Genomic DNA, 15,767 nt, shown 5'->3' with positions numbered 1-15,767 from the left:
ATTTACCATCTAGATTTTGCTCTTCATATAGGACACATAATCATAAAATGGTGCCTGGGCAAACAGTCCAGTCTAGTAACGTGAAAATGCTAGAGATGATCAGACACTCTTGCAAAGATGTTGAAACTAACTGCGTGTGTGTAATTACAGAATACTATCCTCTGATCGGGTAAATACAGTGACTAAATATCGGTGATCTCGACCGGGTCAATACCTGTGATCTTGACCGGGTAATTACAGTGACTCAATAACGGTGATCTTGACCGGGTAATTACAGTGACTCAATAACGGTGATATCGACCGGGTAATAACAGTGACTCAATACCGGTGATATCGAACAAGTAATTACAGTGACTAAATACCTGCGAAATCGACCGGGTAATTACAGTGACTCAATACCGGTAATATCGTCCGGGTAATTACAGTGAATCAATACCGGTGATATCGACCGGGTAATTACAGTGAATAAATACCGGTGATATCGACCGGGTAATTACAGTGAATCAATACCGGTAATATCGACCGGGTAGTTACAGTGACTCGAAACCGGTGATATTTACCGGGTATAAACATTGACTCAAGATATAAAAACGGATCAAGCAACATGGGGAAAGGTAGAGCCGAGGGGTCGAGCTGTCGCGTTACTATTGGCACAGGTAACCCCCTTTTTACTACTACTACTACTACTACTACTACTACTACTACTATTACTACTGCTACTACTACTACTACTACTACTACTACTACTACTACTACTACTACTACTACTACTACGACTACTACTACTACTACTTCTACTACTACTACTACTACTACTACTACTACTACTACTACTACTACTACTACTACTACTACTACTACTACTACTACTACTACTACTACTACTACTACTACTGCTACTACTACTACTGCTACTGCTACTGCTGCTGCTACTGCTCCTGCGTCTCCTACTTCTACTCCTCCTCCTCCTACTACTACTACTACTAATACCGCCACCGCCACCACCACCACCAGCAGCACCACCACCAGCACCAGCACCACCGCCACCACCACTTATACTACTACTACTTCTATTACTACTACTACTATTGCTACTATTACAACTTCTGCTTCTTGTACTACTACTACTACTGCTATTATTATAATTATTATTATTATTATTATTATTATTATTATTATTATTATTATTATTATTATTATTAGTAGTAGTAGTAGTAGTAGTAGTAGTAGTAGTAGTAGTAGTATACCTTAAACATAGAAACTAATGGAATTATGAAAACGACCACCCAGTTTTATTGCAAGTATAAGAAACAATATCTCAGGAATTTGCAATACTATTCTTTCTTGTAGCATTTGTGCTATGTTTCCTGGCTATCCTGATAGCGGTTGGAGTCGGCCTCATTGTACATTTCTCGGAAAACCGAAAGTTTGAGTGTGTATTCCCGGGAATCAGGTCCGGCGACCCCACAGGGCAGACGACACGTGAGTTCCATACATGTATTTCTGCGTTAAATAAATACTCTTTAATAAGGGTTCACATATTCCAGATTAATATCTTTAAGATCCTGTCGTAAATATAACTTAGTTTAATCCTATTTATTTGAGCTCGATTGCATCGAAAGCCATAGGCTTATTGAAACGCTCTCGGGTCCGTTTTCTGGCCCTAGAACCAGTACTTGGTGTCTTTGGGGGAGATCTCAAGAACGCTCCCCGAGTAGGAATCGAACCCATGACCTCCCGGCCGCTAGGCGGACACAATAGCCATAACATCACGGCGACCTAAAATATAATTTAAGATGCAATATTTGAAGTATAATGAATGCTAAGCCCAACTCTGTTGGATACCTAGTATATGCAATTAAGTAATTATTTTTATTTCCTATTATCTATTGCATGCCCTTTAATGACACATAATGATCATACATGCATGTGTAGTATTTCAACTGGAGAGAAACGCATGAAACCATTGTTAACATCGTATCCCATTGGTTAACCGTTTAAAAACTTGCGGTTTTCAGAAGAGCACAGCTACAAATTGTTTTATTTCGACTGGAGAGGCCGTGGTGAACTATCTCGAATGATGTTCACAGCAGTGGGTCAAAGCTTCGTCGACCGTAGGATAGACTTCTTCAAAGAGTGGCCCGGTATTAAATACAGTGAGTGACTGGCGCTTTCAAATATCATGTACCTAAACTTGTGTTCGCATTTGTTCTTATAACTTTGACATGTAATAAGGACGGACATGCGTAAAGGTCGCATTCAGGGACTCGAACGATAAAAGTGAGATCGCATTATCAAAAAAAATAATATGGCAGAATCACACGAGCCTCGTTCTGGGAAAACTGGGCTTATTGCATGGGTGTAAAGTGGCAGATTCAGTCCGCACAGGCTAATCTGAGACGACACTTTCCGCTTAAACTGATTTGTTTCTAAAAAGACTTCATTCAGATGAAAAATACCATATAAGTGGAAAGTTTCGTCCATGATAAGCCTCTGCGGATTGCATATGCTAATCTCGGATGACACTCTACGCACATGCATGGAACCCGGTTTTCACAGAGTCTGAGCGCGGCTCATATTTGCTTACAAGAAAATATTAAATATTTCAGCAATGCCCCAGTATGTCGTACCAGTGCTCGAGGTTGACGGGCGGACGAACATCACACAGAGCATGGCGATAACTCGCTACCTGGCCAGGCAATTTGGTAATTACATGTATATCATAAGATGTTTTCAAAATGTGTATTAATCGCTATGATTTTTTTTATAAGCACTCGTTTTGTCAGACATATATATGTAACAGTATTGTTAACGACATATATGTAGAATTGTTTTATATAATTATATAACATGTTATGTTTCAGACCGAAGAGAAAGATTCTGAACGATTGTAAAAATGCAATGAAAAATGAATTGTTTCAAATCGTTACTCAAAACGACATGCTTATACATTTTATGTCAAAATGAATATTACAAAACTATTTCAGATAATCAGCTCTCAATATTGAAATGTAAATTTATTGAACAACAATCATTTACCGTGCCTTTATGTATATTCAATGTTTCCAGGTATGTATGGTAAGAACGCACAAGAGATGGCGTTGGTAGACCAGATCATAGAGACAGTTGTGGATATTTTCTCCGGAGTGCTTAAATTTCAGGAAACTCCAAACGCGACAGAAAGGGTATACACTATACGAAATATTATCTTGGATACACAATCTAGAACATTACATTAAAAGTATTACTGGTTTAATGTACTATTGTGAATGTAATTTTAAAGCCGAGCGAATACAGAAATGCTCTAGGGGCCCCGTCGCACTTAAACATAAGACCCATATACCACTTGCAATTTTTGTCCCTATGGGTGGCCGATTTTCATATTCTTTGTAATTCGAACATTTTTCGGGGAGAACGGCTAGAAGAAAATGTGGTGTCCTAAATACAAACAGCGCAAACTGTAAGCTTTACCAGAGAAGTATTTTGTCAATTGTCTACTAAATCGACTACTAGAACATATTTAAACCATATGACCACAGTTGCGCTGTCAATGTTGACACCAGTGACATAATTTTATGAGTATTTGAGCATGACAAACAGGAAGCCTCCTTATTAAGCAAATATAAACTACATGCAACTCGGGTTATCGCCAGATTTGACCTCATCCTTTGTTAATGGAACGTCTGTTCACTGTTTATTTTTTAATATTAAACGTAAAGAAGCTCTGATTTCAGAGAACATATGTTTTCATTTTGCGATTTAAATACAAATTCTGACCACAGGGACAGACTTTAAACTATATTGATACTGACGGTATTGGTGTTGTGTTTTCATATGCGAAGATAAAATGTTTTAGACAAATAATTGCTAAGACTGTATTGAACTTATAAACACGCCCTATTTGTTTTGCAGGCAAGAGTCAAGGCGGAGTTCTACAAGGAGAACTGTCCGAAGTATCTGCAGTTCCTCGAGAACATCGTTGCAGAGGGAGGTAGAGACAATTTCGCTGTCGGCGATGGGGTATGCTTGTATTATGCAAACGAATAAAAGACATGTGCTTAGACCATATGACCATATGAAAAACCATATCGTATTTTTTTATTTCATGTTAAAATATTGTATCAATGGTAAATATTTAGTTATCACGAACTTGTTAGAAAACGTATATACCGTAGCCTTATCACATTCAATAACGATTGAACTAACCATGTACAATATTAACCGAGATTATTTGGTTTGCGAGATCAACAAGATCTATCGGCTACATAGTGCAAACAAAGATATTGTATTTTCAGCTAACGCTCGCTGACCTCGCGCTGCATGTGTACATCGAGCACACTGAGGCCCACGTGACACCGTCAGACCGGCCTCTTCTCAATAACTACACGCGATTGGCTGAGAACCGGAGGAACACAGAGCGCATTCCCAAAATAAGGGATTATCTCGCGAACAGACCACACACTGACCTATAGACCTATGATTGTGTAATTGTTCATAGCGATTTTATTTATAAATACGCCTTGCATTAACTTTGTTATAAATACGTTATTAACTTTGTTATACATACGCTATATATAATCGCATAGAACGTGTGATAATTCATTCTGGAAATAAAGTTAGTTTGGTCCTCCTTGCATGTGCGTTTAACATACTGTTTTCATTGGACATGTATATATGAATTGCTGTGCGTGTTAAGCTAGGTGTTGTTAGTTTATTTATTGTTCGGTAATATTTTCTTCCAGTTGCAAAACTTCTTCCGCAACTCTCACTATGATATCGACAAATACGACAATTGTTCGTTTTTACGCATTATATATTGCTTAAAGAATCATCATAGTATGTTTTTCGTTGTATGTTATCCATAAAAATGGACACACAATTATAGAGAAAAACGGTTTGCGTCCGAACATCAGGTATGCCTTCAACTTAACTGTCTATTTAGAGGTCTTGCTAGTCAATATTCAGTTCACGAATGCAACCACAATAATACACATATGAACAACTCAAACGGTAACAGTCTTCAAAGTATTCATATTACACAGGAAAAGTCATCGACTCATTCAAATGCCTCAAGCTAGGAAAACAAAAAAAGCATCCAAAGCATCCGGTCCTGATGGAATTGATAATCGAATCATTAAAAAGTCAATGTATCAATTAAGCTACCGATTGTGTGATTTGTTCAACTCTTGTCGTAATACTAAAAATGCTTTCTTGTTGGAAAATTGCTAATGTGTGTCCAATTTTTAAAAAGGGTGATCCATAAGTAGTGTCTAACTATCGACCTATACAAGTGTTAAATACTATCGAGAAGGTCTTTGATAGAAAATAACATAAACACATTTTAAATTTTCTTCATTGAAGTTCTTTTTTTTCGCCCACTCAGTCTGGCTTCTGCCTGGTGACTCGACTGTGAATCAGCTTACATATATTTACAATATATTTTGCAGAGCCCTAGACGATGGCCTTGAGGACAGAGCTGTATTTTGTTTTATTTTAGTTAACCTTTTAATAAAGTATGACACAAAGGACAATATACAAACTACAACAAGCAGGCATTCGAGGAATCTTATCTGTTTGTGTTATTATCTTTCTGATCGTAAGCAAACATTAATCTTACCGGGAGCGCATTTAAATCCGATCGCTGGAGTCCCCCAAGGCTCTGTTCTAGGTCCACTTATGTTTCTAGTGTATGTAAATGACATTATCGCTGGCACACACGCACACATACATTTGTTTGCTGATGATACTAGTATTTTCATGGTCGTGGCCTCGCCAAATTGAACTGCAGCCATACTGCAATCAGACATTGATACAATCTCCAATTGGGGTGATACATGGTACGCATCCTTCAGACTATCATTATCCGAATCAATCCTAATATCTCGTAAAAATAATAAACCATCTCATCCATCGATGACCATGCAGAACATTACTATACCGATTGTAAATGTTCATGAACACTTAGGTGTATTAATGTCTAATGTCTGTACTTGGCATGCATATATATCTTTTATTAAGGAAAATGCATGGAAACAAGTTCATATAATGCCTCGATTAAAAATAATTATTGACGGAAAACTCTCGAGAAAATATACGTTTGATTTCTAAGACCAATTCGTGAGTATTCCAATGTTGTTTTTGATAATTGTACACAATATAATAATGACGAACTAGAAAAGATCGAAAAGGAAGCCGTTCGAATATTATCTAGATGAACGCGTCTAGTCTCATTAGACGATCTTTATAATGAGCCAGGATGGGAAAATAGTCAACGAAAACGTAAACATAAATTAATATAAATGTATAAAATGAACTCTAGTAATGTGCCTACTTACTTACAATCTCTTAAGCCCGCAACAGTTGAGTCAGGCAGAAATTACTCTCTCAGAAATTCTTGACATCTTCAAACAATACAGGCCCGAACATCTTTGTACTCAAATTCGTAACCATCTACTGTATCTAAATGGAGTAGTTTTCCCGATGATGTCAAAAACGCCGAATCGATCATTTCCTTTAAAAGGCACATTAACATAGATCGACCGACTCCAAATCCTTTTTTTCATCCGGCGCGAGACGCTCTCCAATGCTTCATACGCACTTAAGAACAAATTGTAGCGCCCTTACTGAACATCTTTTCAGACTGAACATCATAACTTAACCTCTGTGTCTCTGTAGACTCCACGAAACGACATCACATTACTTTCTCGAATGCACTCAGTTGCATATATCCGTGGTGAACTTATAAACACGATATCTGTATATTCCGTACCATGCATTGAAACTATTCTATAGGGAGACGAAACTCGTGACTTTCAAGATTCTTTCAAAACATTTTCCTTATTTTCTCACCCACATTATCTTCTACACTTTCCAACTTTCGTCCTTTAACCTATAACAATTGACACCCTGTCATCGGAGTTGCTCTTTTTGCCTAGGGTGTTTCTTTACTTATTATTTTATTATGTAATTATATTCGTACTAAACCATACATATGTATATATTCCAAGGCGAGGGAGAAGAAGCATCTACAACATTGTCTCTCGTTCTCATCTCATTCAAGCATGTTATTTTTATTAAAAAGTTTGCATGAAATTGTATGTATGAAAATGCTTGTTTTAAATAAATATGTTTAAACTAAGAAATATCAACTGTCTAGGGTAAAAAATGAGAACCGGTGTTTCTTTTACAAAACAATTAATCGGACTTTGATAATATATAACAAGCGTCATCCAATTGATAAAATTTCCATTATGATTTTTCGTTTAATTAGGAATAAATCACGTTATATATATCAATATTCGAAATGAACGCACTTCGATGTAAACGTAAGTAAAAACATAAATATCATAATTTCATAAAACACATAGCAACACCAGTTCTTAAACCGATGCATCCATATTTGCTATATGAAGAAGAACTGTCGAAAAAGGCAATGTTCATCCTACAATAACATTAATGCGTGTTAGTATAAAAATAAACTAATATTAATAAATTCAGTTGCTAAACGAGAAATCTTAACGACTCGTAAACGATTAATACTGTTTCCTTTCAATGATTCAAATGCTTGTTTGTTTTAAATATCTATTTAGACGTTTTTGCAATTAACACATAATTGAAACTTTAACTTAAAGGGGCCGTCCAATGGATTTTGGCATGTATTGAAGCATGTCATTAAATGCTTTATATTGATACATTTAAACATTTGACCTAAACATCTCTAGTAGAATAAACAATACAATTTAAAAAAAGGAAAAAAGGAAACCTCAACAGGGCTCGGGCCACTGACCCCTGGAGTTCTGGAGTTAAAAGTCTCCCGCCTAGACCACTCAACCATCCATACTCATGCTTAGAGCGGATGTATTTCTAACCTATATAAGCAATCCTCATAATTTGCCAAAATATAATTACAATAACAAAACTTTCCAAATTATTCAATCGAAACGACGCTTAATAATTTTCAGGTTTTCAAATCTTCAAAAGATGCATGTTTATTTAAGATGATATTTAAGAGCATGTTAAATGGTCAGTATTACTATTTCCTCAAAAATATCATAACAAAAACGAAAATTTGCGAATCTGAAACAACTTTTTTTTAAAATTTTGTCAATGTACCAGTTCATTTGACGGCCCCTTTAATACAAAATTAATCATCAGCATTGTGATGCTATTTATGATTGAAACATTAAAATAGAAATAGGCTCTTAAGAATAACATATTTCAACAATTTCAACAATTCGTTTGTTTCATAGGTTTGATAACACGCGTTTAACACGCTTCAGGGATTTGGTAAAAACTTTTCCCATTTCCTCTGATTGTTTGCACTTGAATTTACCGCCCATCCTTCGCTTGATGTGTGAGTACTTAAATCTCATTAAATTATTCTTTCAATTGGATATGAACCAATAAACACTAATGAAATCAGTTTCAGTTAATTTGCTAAAGCTGGCACACGAAAGGCACGCTTATGTCTTCAAAACGTTGACATTCAATAGACTGATAGCCAGTAAGTAAGTAACAAATAGCGATCGTATTGTTCCTTATCGACTACATTATACAAAGAAATCAAAGTATTTATCTGATGATACTAAACCACTTTGAATTCATTATATCACGCATGTAATTGTTGATTCAATCTGATGAATGTGATTTGCATTTTTTTTATACCTAATGATAAAATAAGACATTTCTGCAGTGAAATAACAGCAGTGAAAATAAACAAATTGTTCTTTTCACCGGTGAAAAGAACACATTTTCGGAACTCCTTTTTCTTTTTTTAGATTATCATAAATAATTTGATGTATATTTTCTATGATCACGAGTGAATTAAAATCGCCATTCCACCGAATCCAACCAATTTTCTTTTTGGCCTGGGGCGTAGCCCCAAGGCCATAGTAGTTATATCAATTTCTGAGCCTATCCGAATTGGCTGGCTGCTAAACACCTAATTCCCAAAACTCCGATTTACCACTTAATTCATGTGCAATAAAAGTAGTTCTTCACAGATCTCAATAACCCGCCTTGTAAATACAGAATGTTACTATATAACATGACAGTGTCATAAAAAGTGTAAAAAAATATTATTGAAGCAAAATTGCTAAGCATTGGCTACGACATAACTTTTATTGGTTACAAATTCATGCGAGAAAAAGGTTCCTCACTTGACGGTCTAGGCCGAAAAGATACTAGTGTTTACGGAGACAGTAAGAATAATTTTTTTTCTGAGACATTTTTTGAAGACATAATATTTGGTATGTATAAACATATTTTAAAATATTGTTATTTTATTTTGCGTTAACAAGAAATTCCAGAAATAAGAAAAAGTAAAACAATAACAACGAATATTCACGATCATTCTCGGAAATAGACGAAGTAACCGTATATGGTATTTCACTGCACAGATCGAGCGCGCAAATCGAGCGCGAAAATTTCTACGTGAGACAAAGTACACAATCTGTACACCTTTCCTTATCAGGGTAAGTGGATTTTCTTTTGTATACACATTACAAAGGAAGTATGAGTGTTTTCCTGATCTGTTAATTATGTTATAAAATCTATTTTAGGCTATTGGAAGTGATTTATTTGACGCCAACAATAACAGTTTGTTTGCGGCCATGTTGTTGTTGTGTTGTATATCTTCACCGCCTATGTAGAAAAACCTCTACCAGATCTGTAGAGTTGGACAAAAGGTTATCGTTCACACCACCAGTATCGTGTAGTCCTCCACCGTCTATGTACAGTGTAGTATATACACAAATATTGTCTTTTCTTACAGTCTCTGAGCTTCTGAACTTCATCGCTAGGGTTAATCCGTATAAATTCGGACAAATGGAGAAATTCGGTCAATACATCCTAAATGCATTTTACGTCACACTAAATCAAGCCACAGGCCTTCAGCGCCTACAACGCTTTGATTATTTTATGCTTTTTTCACCGTTTATTTACATTGTAAAAGAGTTTAACTGGAGAATTTCGGTGGTATAATGACGTCATTTCGTCACATTAATGACGTCATTTTGTATTTTGAAATGTATTGAGACATGCCATGGGAGAAACTCCGAGAAAAGGTTACTTTTCAGCGAAAGTGAAACAGCTGTTAATTATTTTCTTGAAAAATGTGCATAAAAGAAACAGAAAATGTGTTCATGTCAGTGTAAAATCGTTTGTTATTTCACTAGTGATCATAGAAAAACAATATTTTCACGGGTGGCGCAATTTCTATATATATTTTCTATGATCACTTGTGAAATAACAAACGATCTTACACTGACATGAACACATATCCTCTATACATTATGCGCAATTCTGAAATTGCCATCTAGATACAAGGTTAAAGCACACCAAAGTTGTACGTGATTCCCTGTTATATTTTCATGAAATATTCACGTGTATTTACCGCATTTGTAATGCAAGATTTAATACAACATGAAAATTATGAGATTATGTTAATGTTGTATAAAAGGCTACTATTGTGGATGATGCACAATCGGTTTACACATATTGTCATCTCTTAGAAGTAAGTTTTCATGGCTAGCGACAAATAAATGCCTATCGCACACAGTACAAATGTACAAGACAAACACAAATGATTAAAAAAGGAGTACGTGTTTTGAACCAGGGTATGTCGTCAACCGCTCACTGCTTTCTGGTGTGTTTCCTGACGAGTGGAAGGGAGCTGTCATTAAACCTCTTTTAAAGAAGAAAGGGCTTCTACTTGAACTGCACAATTATCGTCCTGTGTCAAATGTAACATTTCTCTCAAAAAATCTTGAGAAGGCTGCAATACATCAGATAAACAACCACATTGAGTCAAATAACCTCCTGCCAACATATCAAAGTGCCTATCGAAAACATCATGGAGTAGAGACAGCCATGGTAAAAATGTTCCATGACCTTTTAGAAACCATAGACAAAAACCTAATAACCGCCAAACCATTGTAATAATGATAGACCTAAGTGCTGCGTTTGACACTATTGATATTCATATTCTTATTCAAATTATCCAAAATGAGTTTGGAATCCGAGGTATCCCATTAAAATGGATTGAGTCATACCTTACTAACAGAACAATGAAGGTTTTGATTGAACAATCTTCATCTGTCAGCCTTTGAGATTCGGCGTCTCCCAAAACTCCTGTGCCGGACCAGTGATTTTCACTCTGTATATATCGGTCCTCAACAAGGTGGTTCAGAATTATCCAGCTGATCTGTATGCAGACGACCACACGATTGCCTTCAAGATTCAGACAGGCAATCATGAAAATGACGCATACGTTCTACAACAACTTGATAATTGTTTCAATGATATTATAAACTTTTAAGCTGAAAATGAACCAATGAAAGACAGAAATTATTTTATACGGAACTAGGCAACACTTATCTAAAATGTCCATATCAAGTGTGAGTGTTGGAGGATGCATGGTTAAGTTAGTAGACCGTGTGAGAGATCTCGGTGTGACAATGACCAACACTCTTAACCTTGACCTTCACATCACGAACAAGTGCAAAATTGCCCAAATGCAATTGCGTAATCTAAAAGCCATACGCAGGCATTTGACACAGAAGTCAGCGGAGGTGTTTGTGCATGGTCTTGTACACTCCCATATTGATCTTCAGCGGACTCAAAATCATGCCGCAAGAGTGGTCCTGAATGCGTCATTTGATCAACCAAGTGCTGAACACTTGAAACAACTCCACTGGCTACCAGTAAAAGCTAGAATCATGTACAAAGTCCTGGTTATGGTCTTTCGTGTTGTCCGTGGTAATGCTCCTGGTAACTCGCAAGAAATGTTTGTCCCAACAAGAAGTCGGTATAGACTTCGATTACTTGTATTCCCAGGAGGAAAACTAAGATGGCGGATAAATCTTTAGCTGTTGTTGGCCCGAAGTGGTGGAACAATCTACCAAGCACTTAAAAACCATTGGCAATGCGGTCTGTTTTAGATCAAGACTTAAAACTAATTTGTTCAATCTTTTTTACGGATAACCAATGTGCAGTGTTTGTGAAGCGCAATAGAATATTTTTATAATAATTTTGCGTTATATAAGTGACATATATTTGTATTTGTATTTGAATGCAAATCATACAATTATTAGTCTTAACCTCTTGTTGATGCCCAATCATCACAGTTGACCCGGCATTATGTTCACAATTTAACATCAAAAACATATCCTTTTATTCAACATTAAATGATAGATAAGTACAGAAAAATAGATGCATCCTTTTTAATAACTCACTATTTATTTCATTAAATCAGATCTCTCGGTCATGCTTGGATATGATAAATTGAAGCATCATATCCAAAATCAAGTATGCACATTCATAAATGCGTCTTTTGTATTTTCTAAATACTGATTTGTCATACGATATAAAACCTTGCTTAATTTTTAGTGAATTGCCGATGGGGTCTTGTATAAAACACTCGTTGATTTTATTATGCACCATAATGTCACTTAACAGTGGCTTATCGGAATCGGAAAGCAAACATATCACTTCTAGTGGAGAAAACATTGCTGCCCGCAGTTCGATGACAGAACGAACAACATATCACCCCACTTAATATATCTCTACAAATCGTCATAATTTTGTAAATGACATGGCTGGGTGTCAAATACCGAGTTTTGATTGTCAACATTGAATGATAGAGTGTTGTAACGAAATTCATGTCAACGTGAAGATACCGCCATTAAGCTAACAGTTCCTCACTGTGTTTATAAATTTAAACGTGTGTTTATTTAAATGAATCGAAATAGCAACAAACAAACCCTTGTTCGTAGCACAACGTGTACCTGTTTATTTGTATGCAATACAAGATTATTATTATCTTGAGAAAGATGATAAAATAAGCAACCCGAGTACACTCATACGTCTAAGGAAATGTCGGTGTTTGTACAAAAGGTGAGGAGTGAAAACACTCGGGACAAATCACTTTAAATTCCAAATTTAATCACTTACGCAATTTCAACTTATCACAAAATAACAAATAGATCATATTTTCTGAAGGTTTACTGGATTCTTTTGTAAAATAGGTTCATTTTTTCCCCCAAGGAATCCAGCTATCTCGTGTGAATAACCAAATTCATTTGTTTATGCTTGACCAGCCATATTTATCTCGAAGTTTCTTTATTTGACCACTTATGGAGTATTGATGTAAATAAACGTGTGATTGCTTAAGGTCAAACATACAACTTAACAAATATATCACTGCGTGTATGGTGAGTGATAACTTATATAATTGCATTTTTCATTATGAGACAATATTAGACAATATTCTTTACTGAGGCAAGATACAAACAGACCAGCAGGGATTTAGTTTTTAACATATTCGTTTTCATTAATTTAGCAGCAGCAGCAACTCCAACGTTTCAAACTTAAAGTACCGGGGGACACACTCAACTAAGTATTAAGTGTTCTATATCGGTCATTAAGCCTTTAATAGATTCGAATTCGTGATTATCGTTTTGTTAGATTTCGAAAACACGGATACATAGCCACGACGACTTTTTTGCTCGTTTACATTTGAAATATTTCTGCATTGTCAAAGTTATACGATGCGAAATGATCAGTGCGCTACGAATAAAGGTCATAATCAAACGGGATCGATTAATGAACACCATTACATCTGAACTATAGTCATGCAACGCGCTATTTCATTTTTTGACATTAATTTACAAAAGACGCCGTTAAATGACATTTTATTTCAGTAACTTTGTGTTCATGGTGATGCATACATAATGGTTGTGTGGCTTAAATAAATCATTTGATTTTAATAAATAGGTTACATAGTAAAGGTTATTGCTGATTAAATACGTTTATGGTATTGTCTCGTAAATTATGCAGTTACGCGGGAAAGAGCAACATATTGTTTCAAGTTATTATTAACAGCGCTTCAAAGGAAGGTAGAACAAGAAAGAATAATACCCTTTTAGAAATAAAACTTATCTTTCCCTGTCCTTAGGTGCGAATGTTCTACCACTTTGTATCCCTGTCCTACTATATTGGACATATTATAAATTAATGCTGATGAATGCAAACTTCTGCCGTTTTTCGAATTCTACATTATTCCCATACGCTGTTTGTATTATATCCTACATAATATTCACATTCCTATACAATATATTTTAACCTACTCATAGTTTACTCTATTCATGGCTTTTACATTTTTGTAAATTGTAATTACATGTTAGATAGTTTACACCATTTCAGCCGAACATCCAACTGACAAAAGACAGACATAGCATAAGTCCCGAGCTTTTTTCTCAATCGTGTCATATTGTACTTTAAAATCGTAATGTTAATCATATTTATTAAAAAGTAGTATGCTAGTTTGTATTATATGGCTTGAATATCTCTTGGAATAGCTAAATATTTTATTTTAACCAATTATGAAACTGTTCGATTAAAATCTTTATTTCATTTTTTTAATGAAACAAGCAGTTTTTGTATGAGAAATTTATTCCAGTCAAACGACAGTACCTGTTTCTCAAATTAAAAATATATATTTCAAATACTATTTGGTAGAACAATATAGTGTTTCTGTATTTTGTTATACATATACAACCTTTCTCGACACTTTATATTGTGTGTTCTTAATTTGAAGAAAAAAATTCAATTTACTTTCTTAACTCATGGCTACAAGAGAATGCGCAAAAGCTTTTTTTTTCACCACTAAGACATGACACTTCAGTCAGGCTACAGTTGTCAATATAACATTAATATATAAATGTTGAGAACCTACTCAGTGTGATTGGGTCGATCAGTTCATGTTTGAGAACATAAGATAAATCAGAAACGTATTTTTATGAACCCCTTACCGAATACAAAAAATCACGTTTTGAAATAGCGGATAAGAACGAATGTGTGAAGATTTAATCGTAAAGTTTCTTTACATGAGCCTTTAAGAAAGGGATGTAAGTGAATTTTGTGCTAAGGATACAGACAATGGTATATTTTTTCGCACCGAGTACTTTCCAACGTTATAACAATAACGTGAAATGAATGACAATTGCATTTAATTACAAAAATCCATCTAAGCATGCATTGAACGTTTGTTTTCAGTGTGCAGCCTTTTAAGTCGTTTGCCATATACACGTGTTCGTGCATTCTGTGAAATGAATGCGATTTCATGTTTGCATATTAGTCGGTATATCTCTTACTGACACAGCTGATCTGCATTTAAATTGACTTCAATGAGTGTTAAATGAGACATAATTTGCATGTACAATTAATATTCAAAGAACTGTTAACTTAACGTTTAATTCACCACGTCCCACGACTTGTTTTCTTTATATCAAAAAGGAAAATATGTTAGGTTTACTTTGCAACAAACCATGAGGTGATGTTCTGAACTTAGTTCCATCCAGAAATTCAAAGAAAACGTTCGTTAAAATGCATATGGTTAAAAGAGGTTCAATGTGTAATGTATTTCGCATTTATTAACATAATAGCTTTGCTGTGTTTAACAATTTCCCGTCCGTTTATTGTGGTGAAATTGACAAAACATTGGCATATTGATAAAATTAAAAATATGAAGATATTCCGTTACGTAGCTTTTTCTCTCACAATAAGACCCTAGTAATATAAAAAACAGAAATATAAAAAAACGGTAAGTTATGTTTAAAATGCTTGTTATCTTAAAGTCTTTATGCATTTAATGAAATAAACGTGTCATTCTAGCACAGTTTGTTATGGCAATATAGGTTTTTTCAAGTATTTAATGTTCTCTTTACAAATAGCGGTAGTGCAAAACATGTATTGATAGGGCATTTGAA

At 35.1% G+C, this 15,767-nt stretch overlaps 1 protein-coding gene across 2 annotated transcripts in view; it reads left to right on the top strand.

Annotated features, from left to right (window-relative positions):
• Window positions 1-82: 82 nt before the first annotated feature.
• Window positions 83-15,767, top strand: part of LOC127879229 (glutathione S-transferase-like) — a 252,638-nt gene continuing 236,953 nt past the window's right edge. The window contains exons 1-7 of one of the 2 annotated variants that reach the window (XM_052425972.1): window positions 83-656; window positions 1,351-1,482; window positions 2,019-2,156; window positions 2,610-2,705; window positions 3,070-3,185; window positions 3,913-4,020; window positions 4,296-4,474. In XM_052425972.1, the coding sequence (XP_052281932.1) occupies window positions 605-656; window positions 1,351-1,482; window positions 2,019-2,156; window positions 2,610-2,705; window positions 3,070-3,185; window positions 3,913-4,020; window positions 4,296-4,472 (819 nt within the window). In that variant the 5' untranslated portion in view covers window positions 83-604 and the 3' untranslated portion in view covers window positions 4,473-4,474. Of the gene's footprint in view, window positions 657-1,350; window positions 1,483-2,018; window positions 2,157-2,609; window positions 2,706-3,069; window positions 3,186-3,912; window positions 4,021-4,295; window positions 4,635-15,767 lie in introns of those variants that run through there. The other variant, XM_052425962.1, reaches the window with a different exon arrangement.

The sequence above is a fragment of the Dreissena polymorpha genome, chromosome 1 (genome assembly GCF_020536995.1).
Source record: "Dreissena polymorpha isolate Duluth1 chromosome 1, UMN_Dpol_1.0, whole genome shotgun sequence".
Lineage (NCBI taxonomy): Eukaryota > Metazoa > Mollusca > Bivalvia > Myida > Dreissenidae > Dreissena > Dreissena polymorpha.
Note: the sequence above shows the minus strand (reverse complement) of the source record. Positions and strands in the feature narration are given on the sequence as shown.